This window comes from Acanthisitta chloris, unplaced genomic scaffold, assembly GCF_000695815.1.
Source record: "Acanthisitta chloris isolate BGI_N310 unplaced genomic scaffold, ASM69581v1 scaffold16779, whole genome shotgun sequence".
NCBI lineage: Eukaryota > Metazoa > Chordata > Aves > Passeriformes > Acanthisittidae > Acanthisitta > Acanthisitta chloris.
In genome coordinates, this window is record NW_008689980.1 from 41817 (window position 1) to 54529 (window position 12713).

Genomic DNA, 12713 nt, shown 5'->3' on the forward strand with positions numbered 1-12713 from the left:
ATAAACCCATTGCTTCTTTTACAGACTACAACCTGCATTTGAGCTGCCCACATCCTCCAGCACGGGTCTGTGCGATGCTGCACAGGGGCTGGAGGATGCTGATGGGGGATGGTGGCTCCGGGACGAGGGGAGCAGAGACGTGACTGCCTCGCGGCAGCTGGCCCAGCTGGCTCACCAAATCTACTTAGGCCTTGCTAATGGGAGTGATGGCTCCTGCACCCAGATAGCATGGCTCGCAGGGCTGTGCTCATCCTGTCGTGAGAAGCAAACCACAAGCCATCTGCAACTGAAATAGCCAGGAGCTCGAGCCTGAAAATTACTGGAGCAAAAATTAAAAAAAAAAAGCAGAAATGAAAATGCACATGTCATATCCCTTTGATCACAAAGGCGTATCGTAGGACTTTCTGGTGCCGTTTGAGACGCAGAGTGTTAAGCAGCCCAGGCAAGCCGTGTGAGCTGTCAGACCCTCGGCGAGAGGCACTGCAGAAAGCAGCTGGGCTCAGCTGCTCTGTGGCACTCAGCACCACACTCACATGGGGCTAAAAATAACCGTGGGTGAGGACAATCACAGAGCTCCCCCAGCCAGACTGTCCCGGTGACTCACTACTAGCAGAGCTAGGAGCTTTCTGCTAATGGCTCTGCGACTGGTGGCCGCCAGCGAGCTTCGCTTTAGGTATTCTGGGGAGAAACAGTCTGTGTGTTAAAGCAGAGACTAACCCCGTGCCCCTTTTAGCAAGGGTCACCCCTCAGCATGGCATGAGGTCTTGCTGCATTACACTGGCTACAAGAGAGTCCAGAAGACACTGAGACCAATCTTTTCTCTTCGTGTGCCACCACCGTCCCAGCGCAAGCTTGGGGCTGGAGCAACGTGAGAGAGAAACCAGCAAAACCTTGTGCACCATCCCCGTGGTGCCCTGCTCCTCCACACCATCGTGCAGGGCAGGGGGGCTCTGCCAAAGCTTTTTCCAGAACCCAACTCTCCCCTCCCTACCACACACTGCATGAATAACCAAGCCACTAGAGGGTATTTTTAGAGACACAATGAAAGCAGCAGCGCAGTGCCGCGGCACCGCAATTTAACTATGACTAATGTTTCTATTAAAAGTCCTGCTTTTCCCTTTTATCCTTCACTCTTACATCTTCAGAGATACAACATTTTGTCAGTGCTGTGCTTCCCACACAGCAGCCCTAGAGTGTAATTACCGAGTGTCGGAGCGGCCGAAGCTCTGATTAGCTGGTGACTTTTACAGAGGGAAGGAGAGGCTGTGGCAAGAGTTTTGAAAAAGCTGATTTCGCCTGCTACCAGTGCACACATGAAAAGCCAGCAAACTGCAGGTGAGAGGAGCAGGCAATGCTCTGTGGGGGACTGGAGGAAAGGGGAAAGTGAGGTTGTGACTCATTTTCATTGGATGAGGATTGATTGAAATTCACTGAAAGCTTATGCAGTCCTTGAGGCTCAGTGGCAGACACTGTAAGACAAAGGAAAACACTTTCCTCTCAGAAATAAACCTTAATGATATAGAAATCCTTGGCTCTGTTGATAAGCCATGAACCAAAATATCTCTTGGCCCTACCATGTCCAGCTGCTTCCACACAGACATCAGCTAGCAGATCCCTACCAGCACAGGGATATTGGAAAAGCCATGGGGCTTTCCTCTGCTCTAACCTTCACAGAATTTGGAAAGAGTAGAAGGATCTGTGCTGCACTTAGACAGTTTTCTCACTGAATTAGAGCAGGACAGGTTTTCTTGCTATCCCTTTGTTTAGACCTCAAGGCCAAGCTCCACAAAGGTATTCAGGGACCTAACCTCCATCTGTAATCTCTGGGAAATCAGGCACCTAAATAAAACTTGGGAGTTCTTTGTTGTGGATCTTGGCTCAAGCCTCTGCTGCCAACGATCCCAAAAAAGCCTAACTTTGAACCAAGTCTGAGATATCAAGCAAAACGATCAGTGGAAGACACTTAAATTCTAATGAAAACATGTTTTCTTTGTATTAATCTTGGTTCTCATTACTTTGCAAACTAGGAGAAATTTTAGGTCAGTAAACAAGTACAGCTGGAAAAAGTCCTGAAGAAGAAAGAAATGCCAAAAACCATAGGAGGTTGGGACTGCAATAGAGAGCATAACAACACAGTCATGCCTTGCATCTGAGAAACCTCTGCCTCATGAACAACATTCATGGAGGTCCTGTAAGACAAGTCACACTCTCTCCATTTGACAGAGGCAGGTAGAAACCAGGAATACTTGCAGCTTTGGAGGACTTCTGTGACAGATGTGGGGGACCTGTCTCAACTCTGCCAATGCAGCTCCATTCTAGTAGTGCTCCCTCCATAAAAACATCCATGAGTCAGGGGTATGGCAGAAAATAAGAAAAAAGGAAAAGAAGATGACTTTCCATCTCATTTTCTAAAAGAAGAAAATAAAGTCCCTTCTGTCCTTGAAAAAGAAGCAGAACATTAGGACATTACAATACAGTGAAAATCCAAGCACCATTGCTGGTTAACCCATTGGTTTGTACTGTCCCACACCATTTACTCCTCTTAGTAAGATTCACATCTTGCCTGAGTGAAGAGGACAAGGGAAGGTCTGATGAAATGGCAAATCCAAGCCTAAATTTGCACCACTGAGAGCAGAGGCTGTAAGAAAGGATGTGTCCATTTGGGCAGCTGAGATTCATGTCTGGGTACCCACGCAAGTGTGAGGTCATTCATTAGCCCTCATAAAATCCCCATGTAAAGAAAAATAACCACAGAGGGAAAAAGAATATTGGATTGTCCAGTTGATTCCAGTTCATTCTGAACTGAAATGCATAAATTCAGGTGAAGGCAGAGCATCTCTGTACAGGTAAAAATCCAAACTTACTTAAAAACTGATCCAACAACACTGAAAATAACCCACAACCTCAAGTCATTTGTGTGACAAAATTACTCTAAATTAACCCCATATGTTGCAGTAAAAGCTTAATTAGGACAGAAGAGTAATATTTCTCCTTTTGTCTTCTTAACATATATTGTGGACATAGAAAGCTACTTAGATAATTGCTGTTGTGTTGTGCAATGAGGTCTTTAAGTTCTGATTTTTCAATTTGTAATAAAAGCCTTTGAGCCATTTTGAAGTACATTAAGATGCTTCTGGAGTAAAAGACAACAACTCCAGGCAACTTGATGTTGCAAGTCCATTTATGTAACTTATTCCACAGTGATTTATTAGTCTATTAAAAAAGTACAGTTTTCAGGGTATTTTTTTCTCCCTGCTTGAGAAAAAAAACCCCAAATGCTTTAGGAGCATCTAGATCAGTTTTGGAAGGCAAAGAAAGAGGTAGGCAAGCTATACCTTTGTAAAGCTATAGAAAAATTTATTTTCTCATGAAGGATAACCCGAAATTTCTCTCATACGTGCTCCAAGGAACATGCAATGAGTTGAATTCCACACAGCAGTGTAGATACCAGAAGTTAGAGGATTTTAAGAAGAGACACAAACTTGCTAAGTTAGTAGCAAAACAGATGTCTGTCAGCAGAGTATTTGTGAAGGGACCCTGGTTCCCATGACCTTAGACTCTACTGGGAAGGGACACCATGTCTCACGGTGGCCAAGTCTTCATGGAGCATCAAAGAGAAGAACTGGAACTCTCTTGTTTATTACAGCTGAAGAAACTTGGAAAACCAAGCTGGCTGTGCTGGCAGTTCCAGGATCAACTTCTAGTCCATGGAGAATTTTATAGTGGAAGATAATAATGACAGCGAAAGAAAATAAAACATGATCAAGCTGTCCAGAAAGAGCCTGCTGGCCACTGTCAAAGCCAGAGATGGAGAGGCCAAAACAGGGAGGGAAAATCTCACATGAAAGCTGGAAAGAGGAAGAAAAAAGAGTCACTTATCATGTAACAGCACAGCAAACAGGCAAAAGTTATGCTTATGCTGATGTCCTGGGGTGGACACCTGCTTTCCAACTTCGTGTGGAATGAACCTTTGGTATGTAAAACACATGCTCTCCTGTCCCACACCCGAGTGTGAAACAAAACAAACAATGCTGACATCCCTGTGTCTTAACATTTCATCTAAGGGACCTGTAAAAGTGCTTTCCTTCTGCATGTGTGTAAAAGTGCTTCCTGGAGCAACGTGGAGCACAGAAATAAAGTGACAACCCTTAACCAAGGGCTGGGTAAACCCATTGCTTAAAAATTCAGACTTGAAACACCAATGACAGAAGTAGGCTGCAGCTATGAGGAGCTGCTGCCATCAGACACACAGCTGACAAGCTAGAAGCACCCATTCCCTAAACAAGCCATCTCATAATCAGAGGCTGTCAGCAGACGCTAATTTGGAGCACTAAAAAGGGGTAATCAAAAAGGCACTGGATCTGGAAGGTCTGATATTTTCAATATTTGCAGTCTGTGCACAGAAGGCACTGACCACACTGGATGTTGTACTTGAGCACGTTGTGGGGCTGGGCCAACATGCTAAAACCTGTTGGAAATATGAGTGGTTTCAGAAAATCCTATTAAATTTTGATGTTAGTCTGAATTTCCTCTGATGTCTTGTGTTTCCAGGGCCTGTGTACAGAGTCAAAGTCAGTATAAAACCAGTTGCAGGCACCACTGAACAGACCTCTTCTACAGGAATTTGAAAGATCAAGGCAAAGAAAGTCAGACTGAACATCTGCCTCAGGTCATGAGGACTGAAAATTCCTGTGTGCCATTTAAATTAAACAGAAATTAAGATCAGTAAAAATTTTAAACCAAAAAGGCCAAACTCAACCCAAAATGATAACAGAAGAAATGAGTGCTGCTGTCAGTATGTAGAAGGAACCTAAGCCAAATAATGCTCATGGGTGGCAAACAGCTGTGAGCTCTGGAATACATCTGGTTGCAAGTCAGCCAGCTGGGACACTTCAGAGCTCTGGGCCTGCCACAGCTCTTGCCCCAGCAGAGCCAGTGTTGGCTGGTAGTGAGCTGGGATGTTGCCATCAGTGGCACTGCAGCATAAAGAGGCAGCACAGTTCTGCATTGAATTACCAAATTCTTTATGGCTGTGACCAAAACCTTTTCACATTGGTTTCTAATTAACTGCTAATCACATTAACTGCTGATACTAGTTTACAAATGAATGACACTTAGTAGCATCCTCATCTGCAGTGAACACAGCAAGTATAACAAAGCATCTTTGGGTACCATTCTCCAGCCCAAGCTTTCCTATTAGCACTGTTATTTCTGACTCTAGTTCTTATTGCTGGTAAACAAGCAGTACCAATGGGATGCTGCACTTGCAAACTAAGCTTCCTTTAAAATTGACTTAAGGCCAAGGGAAACCCTGTGAATGAGTTGTTAAATTCAAATCAAACCTCAAGCTTCTTTCACTGGGAACAGTTTGCAGCTCATTATATGAGAAGGCAAAGCTTAATTCTCCAAGTCGAACTTTCAAAAATCAAAAAGACATGAAAGGTGCAAGTCTGTCAAGAGCACCCACATTCAACTGTTGAAAATGGCACAGAGAGGATAATTAAAGTGAGGCAAATCATCTGCCTGACATTATCCATTATCCCACTGTTTCTTCTGCAGGAAACATAATGCTACTGAGCTATTTTATTTCAGGCTCTGGGAAACAAAGCTGAGCTTGGGCTAAGGAGCCTGAATCTGAGTGTATTCCATGTTCAGACACCACTAGACTAGAAGGAGCCCCAAGAACTGCAAATACAACAACATTTTAATAGGAATACCTTTGAGTGAAAAATATGAGCACACCACCCTTCCCACAGTGCTCACTGCCAATCTACTCCAGGCTGACAAGAAGAATTAATATGTTTTTGGACTTCACACAATGTATTTCTCTGCTGATCAAAGCCAGTTACAAGAAAGAGTCCACTGAATGCTGGAAGCTCTGTAAACACATCTGAGAAAGGCTGATAAACTTCTATATGTTTATGGCTTTTACTTCCCTCCATGACATTTTTCCTTGATGATATTCTGCTTCTGATTATCTGCCTACCCAAACATGCATATGCAGCAGGGGCCAGTACACAGCGACTCGGCAGGAAGTTTACAGGGAGGAAACGAATGGTCAGTGTTTCGTTCCACATTGGAAAATGTGTTCTTCTTACATCAATATCAGAGTGCCTGCAGGGGACTTAATAGACATGCAGATCCACAGAGTGATTACTTCTTGCTGAGCTAAAGAGATGCCAACCCCAACATCTGTTTGCAGTTCATTCTGCCTTATCAAAGGCTTTTTCTGTAACCCTTATCACATAGTGTGGAAAGGATGGCTAACAAAACAAGCTCTGTTAGCTGAAGAAACAGATCGCTCATCCAGTTATCTTAGGCAGAGGACTCTACAAAGAAACCACAGTACTCACCTTTACACAGGAGTAAATGACTGAAACAAACACCACTGTGGTCAGGATCAGGAAACAGGTCAGGTAAAACCCCAGCATAAACGTAGAACTGAAATCAAGGAGAGGTTTGTTGGTTTTTTTTTTAAAACGCACACCAAATAGAATAGCCACAGCTCTGCTCCCCAGAACACATTTGTATAAGCTATGACACACTGCACAGACTTTCCAATTAGGATAGCAGTGGGAGACACAAGGTGCCTTGAATACCAACAGCTACTCTGTCCTATTTAGAATTACTCACGCAGGCTGCGGAACAGAGGATGCTGCATCTTTTATAGAAATCACCTTCCTGCCAGGGAGACAGTGGTGGGACTGGAAAATCTCTCATGAGCCAGAGGAGGTGCTAGAACAACTTGTTATGTCAGGTCGGCCCCGGCTGGTGTGGGCTGAGCACCCCTGGGAAGGAAGGTGGGCTGAGTGCTGCAATGCAGCTGAGTGGGAATAGTCTCAACAGGAATAGCTACCTGTCCTTGCACAGGGAATGTTTCTGTGGCACCACTCTCTGTGCTCTGTCTTGTGCATGGAATGGGAGCAACCACAGCATGAGGATAGTCATGGAAAAGAGCCTTAGCTTGGCCAGCTTGAGAAGTTCCTGCTCCTCCCAGCTTTGAAGTACAAAGAGGATCTCGGGGCCAACTTTGTACTAAGCATTTTCATCTGTTTTAATCATGAAGATATTCAACACCAATTTCCTGGTGATTGGTCTCAGTGTGACAGGATAGGCCTCCTCCCAGGAGTTAGCCTTGTTCATAATTTAAAGGAAGTATTTTTATGATGTGACATTGAGGCCAACCACACCAAAGCCAGCTGGTCTCTGTGTTCTCTCATGACTACTAAGATAATCGTGCTTGCTAATTCACTGCTTGAGCCTTTGTGAAATTCGTTAAAGCTGTTCCTCTTCATCATCATAAATTATCACTGCCATTCAGTCTCTAGTTTCAGATTAAAATTCCATGGTGTGCCTTTCATGAAGCTCTGATGCTGACACATATACACCTGTGGCTTCAGTTGCTGCTTAACTGTTACTCTCAATAAAAGACAAAAGCTATGCAATTGAAATTTAAGGAAAAACAAACCAAAAGGTGAAGGAAAGTATATCTGATCTGCAGTTAAAACATGGAATTTTATTTACCCTTGGACCATGTCACCTTTCAGACAGGCCAGACTTGACTAAGGACACTTCAGAACTTGCAGAAAACCCCAACCACCCACCACCCTATGGGCGGCGTGGAAGGAGACCGAGCAGCACGACATTTACACCACACTGCCATAAGGGATTGGCTCCTGCTAATACAAAGGAGGCAGCCATATGGTTGCCACACATCAGAAATTGTCAAGTTGTCAGTTAAATGTTAAACTGGGTTTTATGGAGACAGTTTAGTGGCTGCTTCGGGAGTTTGATGAGCCACACAAGGCTGGTAGAGGGTCTCTGCAGGTGTAAAGTCATGGCAGCAATATCCAGAGATCCAAAGTGCAATCCCATGCTAAACCAGTTACTCTCAAAGAACATTTTGGGGCATAATTAACAATGCATTAATTGCTGGGAATGATCTAGTTTCCATTTTGAGTCTCTTTCAGGTTCAATTCCAGTTTCCCAAAGCAGACCTGTCTGTTTACACACTGCATGTGTACTGATGTTATTTTGCTGATTCAGTCTTCCTGTGAGCACTCTTGCCTGGGAGAGGGAATGCCAAGCATGAGACTATGCTGCTTTTGTGACTTTCTGAGTATCTGATCTGAGCACTACAAACCAATCTCTACTCCAAAAAGATCTGTGGTATGAACAGAAGTAGAAAGCAGTTGTAATGGCATAAAATAGTACTGGAGCTCTCTTTAAGCAATTTTTTTGTCTTCTTGTAATGAAGATAAATTTGGAGCATTTTCAGAGCTTCCGTGTTCTTGTTCTTCAGATTAAAAATTACTAGCTTCATATTAATTTCCAATACAGCATTGCTCAGTGAATGATATATTATTGCCACTGAACCAGAACACAGGAAATGCCCACATGGTGTGGTTTTAAAGGATTTCTTAAGAACTCTTTGAGAAGAAATCCCATGTCTGCAGAGCTCACTGCTGGAAAAGACCTAGTGGGTTATGCTGTGCCTTGCAGACAAAGCTACAGACCACTGCAGTGGTCCAAGAGCACTGTGCCCCACAGCCCTGAGGAGCTTATGCCAATTTGTCTGGGGAAAGAAATGACTGCAACTCTTAAATCTGGAGTGAGCCACTCAAAGCTTAGGCATGTGTAGCTCAACTCCCTCTCTAACTCTCTTCTTGCACTGCTGCTCTGAGTCCAGAAGAATAAATGTATGAGAGATTATGCCTCATCTGTTAAGCAGACCCTGAGACCTCAGTGCTCCAAGCAATGAGGCTGTGATGGGTTTTTCACCTCCCTGTCCCACTGCATTCAGACAAGAGGACAGCCTAACCTCATGTTTGAATGCATACTATGCCTCAGTAGGCAATCCTTCCTACATAGTGATATTTGTTTTGCACAGGCTTATAAATGTGCTGAACTGAATCCCTAAAAATGGAGGTAAATTATAAGATGAATCTCACCAGGAAAACAGAATTCTCACATGCCAGTGAGGAGGTTTTAATCTGCAGTAGAAATGAGTGGAAACAATAAGCACCATGCATCACTTCAGCATGAATTATTTAAGGTTTTTTTCTCTTCCCCTTGGTGTTCTGAATTCTCAGGAAAAAAACAAAGAAAAGTAGGCCGGAATAGAGGAGGGAAGCAGATGGGAGCAAAGGGATGAAAGGGTACTCACTGTGGCACGATTATGATTTGAACAAAGCAGATGAAGAGGAAGACTAGGGAGGCACAAGCCACATAGGCTCCAAACCTGTCATCCACCTGCTTGGAGTACTGCAAAAAACCACAAACAGCTATGTTAGTGGGAAATTTGGCTGGCTGCCTTCTCTACACAAAAACTTCTTACTTAGCTTCTGTTTAGGTCCTTGGGAGGCAGTGCTGGTAGGAAGCAACTAACATTACAAACTCCCCCTCCCCCTGGGCAAACTGTAAGACCCAAAGGTCAGAGAACAAACCCACACAGCTGGGTGGAGAGAGGATTCATCAACTGCCCCCAGCACAAGAGGAGCAGAAATGGATTAAGTGAGACCAAGACTCCAGGTCACTGTTGTCAGACCTAAACTTCTTCCATGGGAAGTTTCCTCCAGCAGGGCCAAATGCTGCTAATGAGAAAACCTTGCGTTTTGTGCAGATGACTCGATTTGTTTGAACGACAGTGAGAGGATGCTGTGGTTTTCACACAGTCACTCCTTCCAACTACTTGTCAACATATCGGTCACATGGGAGTTGCTTCCCATTCCCAAAGATGCTTTATTTAGCTTCAAGCACAGTTCTCAGTACAGATGGTCTCAATGTTTGAACCACAAAATAAAAGGTGCTCTGAACAGGTGAACCGCTAATTTCCCTAGCAGTTTTCAGCTACAAAATTGAAGGGAAGGAGTTGGGGAAAATTACATGCTTGAGCTTTTATCCAGTCCCACACTGATTCATGGAACAGCTGTAAATCCTGCACAGGTCTGCTTTTGCAGCAGGTTGTCAATCCTGTAATGGAAAGACTTTCTAAATAAAATTCTAACATAATTAGTGCAAACTTATTATGAAGTTTTTTCCATTGAATAATGAGATTAACCTGAAGATTGCCAAAGCATCCCAAGGATCTGTGCTTGGATTTTCTTTGGACAATTAAAACCAGCAGTTTGTATAGTACCTTTAATAATAGCATCTGGGTTCCTCCAGATTTAAAAGAATTTAACTTTGCAGCCATCTAGAACTGATTGTTGTCTCTATTAAATAGTCAGGAAAATGGAAACGATCTTAGCCTCACAACAATGATATCTGAAACCAAATCAGGAAGCAATCAGCTATTTGGGAGCACTAGGTCTGTTACTCCACTTTCTCACATCTGTGGGATAGAGAACTCTTTGCTTAAAATGGGCTCCCAGAGATGATCAGAGTACAGAATGCATTCCAATGAACCCCAATGGAACCTGGGGCTACTTGGGGGGACAAAGGGCAGGGAAATCTCCAGAAGTGATTCAGAGCTCAGACAGGCTGAATTGGGTTTCTCTGGTGGTTTGAGGGAGATATGGGGTGCCTGCAACCAGTTTGGGTGCCTTGAAGTCAGAGAAACAATCTGGCTTATTCTGGATTCCCGTTACTGTTCATCATTGCATATCCATGTGTGTCTGAGAGAAATGGCTTGGTTTTCCTGGCCAGTGCTCCCTTCAGATGACTGTGACTTTCTAGGGACACACAGAGTAAGGTTTCCACAAAGCATGGAATTTTTTAAGACCACAACCCCACCTTCGGCACCCAAACTCTACCTTTACCTACAGATATAAAAGATTGACCTTATGCAAGGAGAATTAAAACTCATAACAAGCCTGCCTGACACACTGCAACGATTTTTAGACAACATTACCTTTTTCTCCAAGTCAGGCTCCCTGAATGTTAAGAGGAACTTGCGCACGTGTTCAGAGCGTAACCGATCGATACTTCTGGCGTCGATGGCACGGCCCAGAAACTCATCCACTTCATCCTCCGGGTTCATACTTTCCTGTGTGTTCCTGAGGATGTCATGAAAAGGGAGCATAAGAGGACAAGATAATTCCCACTTCTTCACCATGTGTTATCATTCCACTGTATAACAAGCTGGAGGTTAATGGCATTTTGCTTATGACAGCTTCAAGCTGGATAACGGATTATGAGCAGAGGGGAAAATGATATCAGCTCTAGAGCTCATTGCCAGTCCTGAGTCCATTAGTGAAAGGCTTCAATTTGCTTGCCCTTTTTCTACACTACATCCATTTTCTTGCCTTAAGGTCTCATTACTATCTCTCATTCTCTAAAACCACTCAGTAGTCTTTTTCCACTAGTCCTCTGACTTATCTTCCCTGCACTGCTCTGCTGTTAGTGCCTGAACTGGCAAAATGATTTATGCATCCACTCATATTTCTTGCTTACTACTAATAAGTTCTGTAAATATTACTATAAAAAATTCCAAGCTTGAAAATTCACTCTTTTTGAGGAAAAAAATGGTTTACAGAACAGACGTCTGGGGAAATAAAAGTTGCCTGACTCCTCTTCACACAGTTATTTATGAGTACAATGCATAAACCAGATAAAATTTTTTGTTTACAAGATACTTACTTACGGAAAGGTTGCAAAAGAAAAATGCAGAAAATGAAAAAAATACAAATTAGATTCCGCTTTCTAAATATGTGGAAAAAAATTCTAGATTGCTTATAATCTTTAGTGTCAGTGTTTTCCTGATGCTCTACAGCTACAGCTTCAGAAAAATGAGGCTGATTTTCAAAAACTTGAAAAAAAATAACACTGTAAATTCTTGATCATCCTGAGGCATCTTGCACTGAGCATCAGGAAACCTGAAGCACCTCCTGAAACCCTAGTTATTTTTAAAATCTAACAGGATTTTAATGACTTGATGCTGTCACTTCCATGCCCTGCCTTCCAACTAGCTATGGGCAGAAATTAAAAGCTAATCCTGAAGTGCTGCTGTTCTGCTCTGCTTGCATTATTGCCAAGGTTATCCATGGGATACGCCAACAGTTATCCACAGAAATTACTTGCACTGGGCATATTCCAGCAGATAACTATTTCTATGTGCAAACCCCATGATGGCACAGCAACTTAGGCCTCGTGTTGTGTGACCTTCACTTTAGGCACTCTGGAGAAAAACCCCAGGGTCTGACAAGCACGATGAAAAGTTACACTGCTTTATTTCCTCAGCTTTATTTGTACTGCACAAGAGCACACAATGCACTCTGTGTTGGAGCCAGGGAGCTCCTACAGGTATCACTGTGCTGGAAGCAGAGATTTCTCAAAGCAGCTTGCAAACCAAAATGTGACTCTGTTTGAAAAGTTAAAGGTCCCTTTCCAATAAAAAGGCTCTTTCAAAGGATTCTGCAAAATCAGATCAGATTTTAGGAAGCCCTCTGTACCCCAACTCTTCCATGCACCTCTTGCCAAGAGAAAAATAAATCAGGTCCATCTGATTTCCATTTCCATTCCACCACTCTTTGCCCCAGGCAGTGAGTTATGTCTGCACCTCACCTGGGTCATGACACACCAGAGACATCTATTTAGTGGCCACATAGCAACTACAAACCTAGTTTGTCTTAGGGTTTAATCTCTATTTTAGCCAACCTTAGTATCTCAGTGGGGTTGGGGAAGAGATTTTTTTATTTTTGGGCTCTAGAGTTATTTATAATTCCTTGAACTTCATATATTCCACTTTGAAAATAAAAGTGTTTTTTCCCTAC

General features: G+C 43.2%; 1 protein-coding gene across 1 annotated transcript in view; it reads right to left on the reverse strand.

Moving 5' to 3' along the window:
* ADCY5 (adenylate cyclase 5) overlaps positions 1–12713 on the reverse strand; it is a gene marked incomplete at its 5' end in the record, with an annotated part of 210414 nt that overhangs the window by 13838 nt on the left and 183863 nt on the right. The window contains 3 exon segments of the mRNA XM_009081649.1: positions 6354–6441; positions 9167–9264; positions 10853–10997. Coding sequence (XP_009079897.1) covers positions 6354–6441; positions 9167–9264; positions 10853–10997 — 331 coding nt within the window.